Source organism: Ostrea edulis, chromosome 3 (assembly GCF_947568905.1).
Source record: "Ostrea edulis chromosome 3, xbOstEdul1.1, whole genome shotgun sequence".
Taxonomy (NCBI): domain Eukaryota; kingdom Metazoa; phylum Mollusca; class Bivalvia; order Ostreida; family Ostreidae; genus Ostrea; species Ostrea edulis.
Window position 1 is genome coordinate 16,815,507 of NC_079166.1, and position 12,339 is coordinate 16,827,845.

General features: G+C 34.7%; 1 protein-coding gene across 1 annotated transcript; it reads left to right on the forward strand.

Moving 5' to 3' along the window:
* The first annotated feature begins 399 nt into the window (after positions 1–399).
* Positions 400–11,733, forward strand: LOC125675250 (uncharacterized). The gene is made up of 5 exons (XM_048912775.2): positions 400–500; positions 6,857–7,045; positions 7,444–7,524; positions 8,038–8,178; positions 11,530–11,733. Exons 2-5 carry the CDS (start codon positions 6,867–6,869, stop codon positions 11,687–11,689), a joined length of 561 nt encoding a protein of 186 aa, XP_048768732.1. The 5' UTR covers positions 400–500; positions 6,857–6,866; the 3' UTR covers positions 11,690–11,733.
* The last annotated feature ends 606 nt before the right edge of the window (positions 11,734–12,339 follow it).

Here is a 12,339-nt window from a genome sequence, read left to right on the forward strand (position 1 = left end):
GTTATTCATGGGCATTTAAAATGCAAATAACAGGAATGTGTATCGGGCATGAAATTTACACTTGATGTGATATCACATCGCAAATCTTTTGTTCGAGGAGTGGAACAAGTAATTATCATCCATTTTATGCAAATCAATCACAAAAATCAAGTATCATCAAACCTAAATTTAGTAAATTCAGTATCTTCATTTTCCCACCTAGCGACGATTTACATATTAAGATGTTTAATACAGATATGATTCGGATGTATAATCAGTTAAACATGTTTCTCCTTTTAATCACTCTTATTCAAACTGCCTAAAAAATTTCGATCCAACATCTCAATATGCTAAGCATGTAAAAAATTATTAGAAAACGTCGCTTGTTTCGTATTTATAGACATGAATTCTCAGATGACTATTATAAAGAGGGTAGTAAGTCCCACACAACCATCCGCCGAGTCTTAGAGAGAAGAAGGGCAAAACAAGCATAGCAGGAAAACCAAGACTCACAAAAAAAGGTAAAAACAGTTTTGAGGTCGGCTATTTTTCAAAATCATATGTTTGTTATCACCAGAAAAAGCAAAATATTCTTCTAAGCTTGATATAACAATGACTTACCTATGTTTTATGCTATTTTCCACACTGTTCTGCGCACATTACTAGTGTATCATTTTAACAATTTGATTTTAAACATTTCTATTTGTAAATATTAATAAATACTTTTGACTGCAATGAAAGGTGAAGATAATGAATAGTGGTCAATTTCAAAACACCTATAATGAATACAAAATAAAGAGTTGAGCGAACACAAACCCATGGACGCATCAGAGGTAGGATCAGGTGCTTAGGAGAGGAAAGCATCCTCTGACGACCGGTCCCAAATGTTTAGTCTGTAAAGATGACTACATAGAAGCCAAGCAAATTATTCTCAAGGTATTGACTTTTGACCTTTAATCTTGTGGCCTGAAAACCAACAGAGGGTACTATGTTTATGTCTTTCAATAGCAAACAATATTTTGTCATGTCCAATTTGACACTTGACATTATGATGTCAAAATTAGTACGGGTCATCTCCTTAGATAGTAACTAAGTTTCATGGAGTAATTTCCCCATGATCTGCTAAGCACACTGTACAAATTACTTGTGACTTCCATTGATTTCATATTCCCTTGCAGATTTAATACCTTGCAAACTATTCTTTATATCAATTTTTGTACAGCTATTCGATGAATAGTTTATGCAATGAAAGAACTGTTCCAAATGGGTTACCTTGATCATTTATGTATATAATTTAAATCTGTAACTTGTAAGTGTTCCTACTTTTGATTTCCTACATGCAACATTGACTAGATTCTGGGATGGATGAGATGCATTTTGAGTTGTCCGCTAGTAAGTCACTCATTGTTTGTGTTCACAAACGTTAGAACAATCGATCTGATGTTGATCTTGAGCTTGGATTGTAGTTTGTCATATATTATGCTTTCAATCTCCATTTGTTGATTCAAAATGCTGAAGTTATATACTAGTCAAAATGTATAACTACTAATTCGAAGTTGTAACGTACAGGTCAGTAAAATGTATATCCAGTAACACTGATACTAGTCAAAATGTCTAACCAGTAAATCTGACACTAGTCAAAATGTCCAACCAGTCAATCTGACACTAGTCAAAATGTCTAACCAGTAAATCTGACACTAGTCAAAATGCATAGCCAGTAACTAAGACACTAGTCAAATTGTCTAACCGCAGGTCGATGTTGCAACGTACAGTGAAAGTCTTTATTTATTTTCTGTACTTTCTTAACTATAACTACTAAAAAAAGGATTAGACGTTGTTGAATAATTCTATACATTTCATATCAGGTATTATGTTTGAAGGTTCAAGTCTGTCATTAGGACGCACCCTATCGTGTAATGTCAAATCGCTTTGTATCTACTTTGTTTAGATGACCATCCCGAGATATGGTTTTCATATGTCTTAATATCTACCTAACGTTCCCCGGGATTTAGTTTTGCAATATCTAATATGTACATTACGTTACTTGTGATTTAGTTTCGGTGTCTCCTTTATCAACCTGGCGTTCCCATGATTCAGTCCCTTGATGTAAGTCACTTTCATACCTGGTCTTTTATTTGAAAAGAAGTGAGAATCACGGGTCTTCGAATATGACCTTATGTCCCGGAAATTCCGTTTCACGCCAGATATTAGCACAGTAAAGAGCCCCACTGCTACGGTCCTGGGTTATAATATTGTAGTACATGTACTTCACCTACCTCTGGTAACGTCTCCATATGAGTGAAAAATTCTCGAAGGAATGCAATTCAATATGGCAATCGTCTGACCTTTAGGCTAGGATAACCCTTGTCCTAAGATCATCTTAAATTGGTATAAACATGGCGGCAGTCTTGATATTGATGAAAAGAGCTAACAGCTGCTGAAAGGATATTTAGAGGCATTGACAACCCACTAGGTTACTTAAATTCCTTAATTGGGAAATTTAGGGTCACTCTTCTTACTCGTGATAATACACTAATCTGCAAAACTCCTAAATCAAGCTCAGACTGGTTTGACTTGTTTCGAGAAAAAAAAACCCGATTGTTCAATTTTTTTTTATCTATGACCTTGAAGTGAGGACACATAAACTTCATAAATGAGTCTAATCAACACCGAAAGTGCCAGAGATTGTCAAAGGACATTGGTGCGATCTTTAAACCTTTCCACAAAGGTATTGCGTGGCTTAGGGATTTCGCATTGAAATAAATGTAAAAACAAATTATAATATATTAGTATATGAAAAATATGCATGTGTTCGAATATCATTATATCGGTTTATTATTTAGATTTTAGCTAAAGTAGTTTAATAATTTTAAAATTCCTTAGTTCATAGCATACAATGTAATTAATTTGAATATACTGAACCTACATTAAGAATATATATAAAGCAAACAATGTTTTTCTTTTCACTAGCTGTCTGTGTCTACATTTCATTTATTTAATTAGAAATGTGAAAGGTGAATATAACAAACAGTGATCAATCTCATAACTCCTTTAAGCATTACCAAATAGATAGTTGGGCAAACACGGATCCCTGGACTCACCAGAAGTGGGATCAGGTGCCTACAAGGAGCAAACATCCCCTGTCGACCGATAACACCCGCCATGAGCTATATAGCTCTATCTTCATCGAATGTTATCCGTAGTCAAAATAAGTGTGCCAAGAACGGTTTAACAATCGGTATGAAACGCAACATTTGACCCAATGATATGTTGTACTAGAAAACCAGATCATTATAACGACCATGCAATTTGCGAAATGCTGACTTTCAACGAGATTGTTGGAACCCCTGTGCCATCTACCTCTTTCTCAGTGGCTTGCCTTGATCTAAAACCTGACCATACGCAGAACAGGTTCTTGCGAATCAAATATGTTGATTGATTGTTTGATATTTTCCGCCACACTTAACAATTTTTCAACTATATAGTGGCGCCCAGTTTTTATTGGTGGAAGAGAGAATCCAGATACAATGTACCTGGGAAAGACCACCGACCTTCCAAAAGTAAACTGGGAAACTTTCTCACTTACCGGCGCGAGCGGGATTCGAACTCGCGCCGACAGAGGTGAGAGGCCATGTGCTTTTGAGCGCGATGCTCTAACCACTCGGCCACGGAGGCCCTTCGAATATGTTGAAAGATATTAACACCATATGTAGGTGATAATGGAATATTGCTACATAAATAGTGGAAGTTGACGATGGAGAATGTGTCACGAAAACCAAGTGTGTAAATAAATGTAAAGGAATGATAATAATGGTAATAATGATAACTAGACATAATGTCGTCGCGAGCAACGAATAAGTCTTCTGTCCGATAATGAGACAATTCCGTTAAAAAAGAGGGGGTCGTAGAAAAAAAATCCTGTGAAATTTGAACCACTGTGTCGATACACAATCTGCAGGAAGTCAAAGCATGGCTACATGTATAATATCTTTCATAATGAGCATTGGGGTCTTCTTTCTAGAGACCAAAGGTCACGGCGCAGGGGTCACTGGAAAAAAGATATTTCGTGTGGGACATTTTTTATTCCAATTAGGTATAATTTTCCACTTTTCTGACCTCCTCCTTCTTCTGTTACCTACTATTGAGTTTTGTTTTTCTTGTGATGCTTGGATTGTGTGAGTGTATTTAGCAGAACCTATACCGGTACAATTTCGAAGGGTATGTAAATTCGGAAACTGCTAAATGTTTGTTGCGTTTTTGAAGATATATCTATAGAATTGTACAAAATAGAAGCAGACCTCTGTAGTTTTAACAAATGCAAGAAAATTATTCACGACTAAATAAATGCGATTTCCAGATTTTCAACTGGACATTGTCAGCCAAAGTGATTGTTAAAAGAGAGCACAGTTTGAATAAAGATAGAGAAGCTTAAGTTTCATTGAAATATGGGATGAGTGTATTAAATATACAGAAATTCTACAAGACCTTTCATTGCGACTCTATTCGTAAAAAGATAGCAGGCAAAACAAGAGTGAAAAATGACCGATTTCTCATTTTGTTTATTGTTACGAGCACTTTTCTCCCATTTTGAAGGAATTTAGACTAAAACCAATTGATTATTCTTCATTCACATTGTTCGCAACACATAAGTTGTCGAAGTAATAAACCGCGACTGAATCCAAGCTGATTTAGTGAATTTGAAATGTTTCGCATTCTTATTTGCTCTAATTTAATTGTGTTGAATGTGTATCGCATCGATATTTTCCGCTAAATTGAAGTTCATTTACCTATACGGTATTGATATCAAGCTAAATAAACCAAATACTTGTTTTCTAAACAAAACATAGGAAAACTTATGTTGATGTTTAATTCCCCTCGGCCCCTTATTTAAGGGACTGACCCCTAAAACTTAATATGGTGGAGTAGGTCTCTTCATTATCTACAACGTTTGTTCTAAAACTTTTAACAAAATATTTTTAGTTTTCAAGATAGAAAGAATATTCAGTTTTACGGGCCATCGCGCGAATTCCCTAAAAAGGAAACTTAAGACAAAATTAAAGGATGGCATATTGTTTAAAGTCACATTCTGACCAATTTATATTATATAACGCTTTACAAAATATCTTTCGTTTAAGATATAGAAGATATCAAAGTTTCGTACATTATTCCCCTTAACATTCCTTATTACGTAATCAACGTAAATTTGGCTGATCTTAGCAATTGCAAAACGTCAAAACGAACAACTGTGCTTTAATAATGCTGTGAAAATTCACTTTAGTCTTTGAAATATTTCAAAAATGATTTTTACCCCTCTTGTCCCTTTATTTGAGGGGCTGGCCCCTCCAATGTGATATCTATCGTTATAACGATCTAGTTCGTCAATACAACCTCGCATTAGGTTAAATGCTGTCTGACGTGTTTCATACCGACTGTTAAACCGTTCTTAGCACACTGATTTTGACTGCGGATAACTCCGTTTACCTGATCAGGATATAGGGCTCACGGCGGGTGTGACCGGTCAACAGGGGGTGCTTACTCCTCCTAGGCACCTGATCCCACAACTGGTGTGTCCAGGGGTCCGTGTTTGCCAAACCATCTATTTTGTATTGCTTGTAGGAGTTATGAGATTGAGTTATGAGGTTCGTTATCTTCACCTTGCATATCGTTGAATTGGTCTTGTCATTATCGACAAGTTTTTTTCTCTATGTTTTGTCAAATTATTTCTATATAAATAGATATAAAAGAAAATGTATCCAAAATTGCCGTAAAATTATGACGTTTTCTCGGGTCCTAATGAGCACTGATGCTTTTAGTTAAACAAATTTGAATACAACTGTGCACAACTATGACATCTCGTGTACCATCGCTGAAAATTTGACGTTGCTATCTTCAATAGTTTCCGAGAACACTCCCGGTCAAATTGGCCCCCAAAATTTTAGTAAAACGTCAATAGATTATGTAATGATTGACGTAGGAAAAATCGCAAAAAGTATCGAGTGTAAGTGAATATTGATCATCCCTGACAAATTTGAAGAAAAGTTACTTGAACAGGATTGCGGGTGCTTAGGAGGAGTAAGCACCCCCTGTAGACCGGTCACACCAGCTATGAGCTCTAAGTCTCCATAAATCAGAATGATTGGTCAAGTGGCAGTTGACTTGTCTTATCTGTAAAACATATTCGTAATCAAATTATATAATATTGTTTAGAAACAAATCGTTATTTTCGATGATATGTGTACGATATTGTGGAAAGAGAATTACACAAAAAATGAACTCGGTAACATAGATACCTTCTTTAGTCATACCGACAGATATGTGACTCCAATATCACCGTGTACAGGCCCCTGATCGTTTGAAATCGTGATCACAAAATTCTTATCGATGAGGTCAGCTGCCATTTTTTATGATTGTAATATATGCAAGGTGAAGATAACGAACAGTGATCAATCTAATAACCCCTACAAGCAATACAAAATAGATATAGTTGGGCAAACACGGACCCCTGGACACACCAGAGGTGGGATCAGGTGTCTAGGAGGAGTAAGCATCCCCTGTTGATGCTACGGTCATCGGTTTGTACACAGTCAATAGCTTCCCTAAAACTTGCGTCAAATTAGATTTTAACGTTTTATATTTTCAATTTTAGGTAAGAGAGTCTTTAAATATGTATGAAGTACTCAGAAAAGGCAAAGGTCTATTATTCGAATACTTAATCACAATTTTCCTGGTTGCAGTGAATCTTAATATTGTTTTAATCCATTGGATAACCGGGAAAAAAATCATTAACCTATTCCTACCCGTGAATTGTTGGATTAGACATTTTGACAAGTGTAATCAATCTTTTTATATATACCTAATTAATCTGTATATGATTAAGGGGACCAACCATGCCATTGTTTGTGGTGATTGTCATCATGACATTGACTCTGACGATTGATGCTATGGAGACTCCGGTCAAATCGGTATCACCGTACGGAAAATACATTGTAAAGTATAGGGGCTTTACAGAAACTCCGAAAAATTTCAAATTGGAAGTTGGTTCAGAGCAGCAGTCGCTAACACTCAAGCAAGTATTAAACATGCATTCATATTATCATTGAATTAAAACATCAGAGTTTTTTTTTACATACCCTGCATTAGTTTATACATTCTCTCTCTCTCTCTCTCTCTCTCTCTCTCTCTCTCTCTCTCTCTCTCTCTCTCTCTCTCTCTTCTCTCTCTCTCTCTCTTTCATGGTTATCTGCTTCTATTACTTTTATAATTTGTTGTTGTTGCGGTCGTTCGTGTTGTTTTGATGTTGTTTTCGTCATTTTGTCGTCGTCGTTTTTGTAATAATCTGACATCATCTGTGTGATTGTGTGAATTTAATTAATCATTATCATTTATCATCATCAATATTATTATTATTATTATTTGACACTATATATGTAGTATTTCCAATTGGGCGCTTTTCATTAATTTTAGACGCAAAATCGAATATGCACTGACAAAATATCCGGCAGTGGAAGAATCCCTGAAGAGCATTGCTATAAAATGCAACTTGGCGTAAGTACTGGCATAAATGTTTCATCGTACTTTCATGAACTATTGAACCAATGTAAACCAAAAGTCACAAATAGCATAACTATGCAAGGTGAAGATAACGAACAGTGATCAATCTCATAACTCCTACAAGCAATACAAAATAGATAGTTGGGCAAACACGGACCCATATGAAGGAAATAAAAAAAATAGAATGTATATGTATTATATGTATTATCCCCTGCATATGGGAAGCCTTAACTGAACTGAGTATCCATCTTAAGTATAGTGTTTTATTTTGATAATTTTACAGATGGGAGACTTTATGTCATTTCATTGTGTTTTATTGTTGTATTCCTTTTGTTTTACCCCTGTAAAGCGCCTTAGAGTAATTTGTTTTATATAAGGCAATATATAAAGTTTATTATTGTTATTATCATTATTATATAGAGGAATTACGAGATTGATTGCAGTCCATTATTTTCAATTTGTTATGAAAAGAAAGCAATGAAAAATAACATTTGTTATCTGCAACAGGTACGTCAATGACATCGGCCTTGAGGAAACATGTCCGACCGAGCTTCAACGGGCCACCCAGGCATACATTGATGGAGAACAATGCGCCGTGGTGAGGCCTGAATACCAATGTGTCACATTTGCAGTTTGCCAACAGCCAAAGTATATAACTCTCTCTTTCTCTCTCTCTCTCTCTCTCTCTCTCTCTCTCTCTCTCTCTCTCTCTCTCTCTCTCATTGTTCATTATATCACAATAATACTTACTGCATATAGATAATACAAATATAGAATGTGTAAAACATTACAAATACCTCGGTATATCTGATTCTTTTAAAGAGAAGAAATCTCATTTATATAATAAGGCCTTGAAATCCTCATTTAAAATATAGAAAGGTGTCAAACATAAAAATACGCCAATCAAAACTGCATTACGTTTATTGAATCATTTAGTTAAGGCAGTACTCACCAACGGTTCTGTAATGTGGGATGTACAGAGTCATGCAAAAAGTATTCGTTAAAAGGACGTCACGGTCTGAAGAACGCAATGAAAATTCTTCTCGAAAATTGTCTCTCCGTGCATCCTGTGAAACGTTACATTGTTAAAAATTACAGAAACCCAGAAATAAACTATTATAAACTAATACTTTATTAGATTCTTCTGTGGATGGAGTAATCTTGGAACAAAATGCAGTGTTATGTCGATTCAGATTTTTTAAATTTATAGAAATATATCTGCCGGTGAATGTATGTTGTTTTTCCTTGTTTGTAGTTCTCTTTTTATCAAAATCATTATTCTTTTTATGATATCGGGAAAGTAATGGGATATGGTTTTGAGTTCTTATGCAACAGTGGATCTTGCGCGGTTGATAAGGGCACTGTCATCTTGGAAAATATATATCTTGAGGAAAATGCTGTGCAACAATTGGTCATTAATGATCTTTCAAAATATCCTGATACTTATTAACAATGGTATTTCCGTCCACCAGTGCAATAGTACCAGGACCGAACCAGATGCACCCTCATGTCATGACTTCAAACTTGGACCATTTTGGGGGGTAATGAGATCGGGTCGTCAACCTTCACCTGCTTTTCTCCACTCGTGTACTCGTTCATCGTGGCCAATCATTATGCAAGGTGAAGATAACGAACAGTGATCAATCTCATAACTCCTACAAGCAATACAAAATAGATAGTTGGGCAAACACGGACCCCTGGGCACACCAGAGGTGGGATCAGGTGCCTAGGAGGAGTAAGAATCCCCTGTTGACCGGTCACACCCGCTGTGAGCCCATATCCTGATCAGGTAAACGGAGTTATCCGCAGTCAAAATCAGTGTGCTAAGAACGGCTTAACAATCGGTATGAAACACGTCAGACAGCATTTGACCCGATGGGAGGTTGTATTGAAGAACTATATCGTTATAACGACCATAGAATTTGCGAAATGCTGACTTCAATCGAGACTGTTGAAATCCCTGTACCATCAACTTGTTTTTCAGTAGCTTACCCCGATTTAAAAACTGACTATACCCAGAACAAGCTCTTGCATATCGAATCAGTTGAGATATATAAACACCATATGTAGTTGATAATGCAATATTGCTACATAAATGTTGGAAGTTGACGATGGAGAAGCTGAAATCATCCCGTTTGTCATACAGTTGAGTTGTCAGTTTGCCGTTAATGTCTACTTTATCTTACTTTCATCGGAAAAATGTTATTATTCCCAGTTATTTTCAACGGACCATCTCCGGGTTTTTTTTCTCGACGCTATGAGAGTAGTTTCGTTCTATTTCTTTTATCGCCATTTTTCCACTTGTTTAAAACCATTTTCATGTAAATCATATTGTAAAGTCCTCTTGGCAACTGGATTGACAATATTTTCATTGAATGTCACTGTTATACCGGACAACATGTCTCTTCTATCAACCTTTACAAACATTTCTAATTTGTAATCATGAGGCGTCAGTTTTAGTTCTGCCACTTCTGCGAAGGTTTTCTAATACATCCCGTAATAAATATCATATTTACAGTACTATGGGATCTTTCTAACAATTTGCTAATTTCAGTTATAGAATTTCCACTCTCAAAAATATCTAAAGCAATTCTTTTTATTTCTTCTCGACTTAACTCTTTCCCTTCTGTTCATCGTTTGTTTTGGTATTCTATCATATGTAAACATACATCACACTGTTATTCAAATTACGTCATAATTGGCAAGTGGCCAACTATCATACTGAGTGAAAAATGCACATGCATCAATTTAACTAAGTGAAATTCATAATAAAAGTATGAAGTGACAATATAAAAGTTAACGTGACGCCATTTCAACTCTGTACTGTCAACCACAATTCAAAGTAAATATACATATCTCTATGAAACAGTTAAAAATTGGGAGGTTAAAATTTTACAAATACAATTTTGTAAATTTATGATTGGATCAGGAAAGGAAAGTACGAATATTACAATTTTATCAGACCTGGGTAGACTACCAATCTTTTGTCGTTATGTTCTTATTGCATTTTTTTTTTCTTATTGCCACATACTTACAAATATGCCAGAATTTTTTTTTCTTATACAGTGCATACAACAAAAGTCTGATTTTTGGACAGGTGGAAAGTGAATAATTGGTTTGCAATTGTAATATAATTGTGTAACAAATTGGGCATATTATGATTTAATGGTAAATCAATGAAACTATAACTTTAAAAAAGTATTTGTAGAAATATATTAGAGAGAATATTTTATAATACTGGTTTACGAAAAGATACGAAGATGCATGGCAGGTAAATTGACAACATATTTTCACGTTTTTAAAAAAATGCGATATTGAAAAATGTCTGGTTTTAAAGGGTTTACAACAACGAAAAATTTGAATGTAAACTAAGAATAATTGCTCATTATCACATAATTGAAAGTTGGAGCTGTGAAAAAACTTTAAAGCGATGGCAAGAAAGTTATATTTGAGAGAAACAACCACAATTTGACATTAATGTGTGATGTGGATTGTGTGGAAGATGAAATACACGAACTTATTGATTGTCGTTTATACAAAAGTGATAGGCAGACCCTTTTTCCTGATCATGCTAAAAAAATGTTTTTTTTTAATCTATCTGTTAAAGAAAAGATATTTAGGCTATGTTAAATGAAAATAACATGTTGTTAAACAAACTAGGTCAAATTTAATCAAAATCCTCAAAATTAGAAATGATAAACAGTGTAAGATGTAAACTGTATAAATATGGTACAATATCAAAAATATATATCATATATTGCCATATATTGTAGACTGAGATTATATCTTTAAATGATTTACTTAATCAACTTTGTTTTCTTTTTTTTTTTTTTTTTTTTTTTTTTTTTTTTTTTTTTTTGGTCGTTTTTATACTTTGTATGCACTACAAAGCTCATAATCCAATGTATGAATGAATTGTATAAATTTGAATACCAATACATGTGATAAAATTTATACGTTGATGCCGTTTTTATACCCTAATTTCTAAATCTATTGTAGGCTGCCTTGTTCCGGGTTAGTATCTAGCACGTGTTTATACGACGGGTTCCGTTACTTCCGTGCCTGGGTCTACTGTAACAGTTGTGGTTTCAAGTTAGTCAAGCTGAAGTTGCCCCAGTGCTGTTCCTGTAAAGAATTCCAAACTTGTCCCGATCGCTAGAATTAATTTTGATCAAAGTGTCAATAAATTCTTGGAAACCGGAATCTGTATTTTAATGATTACCAATGACAAAGTGGTTATCACTAATCCGGTTTACATGGACAAAACACATACATATGCACTTGTGTGTTTTGTTGTTAAAAAGTGTATTTACTAGCTTCCTGAATGTTTGTCTAAATGACTGTAAAATAATGTTGTTTTCACTTCTTTTAATTTTTCACATGTAAAATAAAGTCCTTGTCCTGGACAAAAACACGGGTTGTACCAAAAATCAAAATGTTCTCGATAATCACATCACAGGATTTTACATACTTATGCTTTTATGCTACCGTTCCTCACGATAAATCAGATATTACTTATTGACATCATATTTAGCTGTTATATTAAATATGAAACTTAGAAATATTCATATTTTATGTCATGTAATTCAAAATTACTTTGTTAAACACCACTTTAGTTCTACGCACAAGCACTCTGAAGTTGGTATTGAAAACATGCTTTGATTCCTCACTTATTATATATTTGGTCGTTGGTGATCATATCGCCCAACAATCTGTTGAAATTTCCATTGCAGCGAAATGTGCTAGATGTTAACAGCAAACTAGCAAATCAACTTTGTCAAACCAACGAACGACTTAAGATTTTCCATC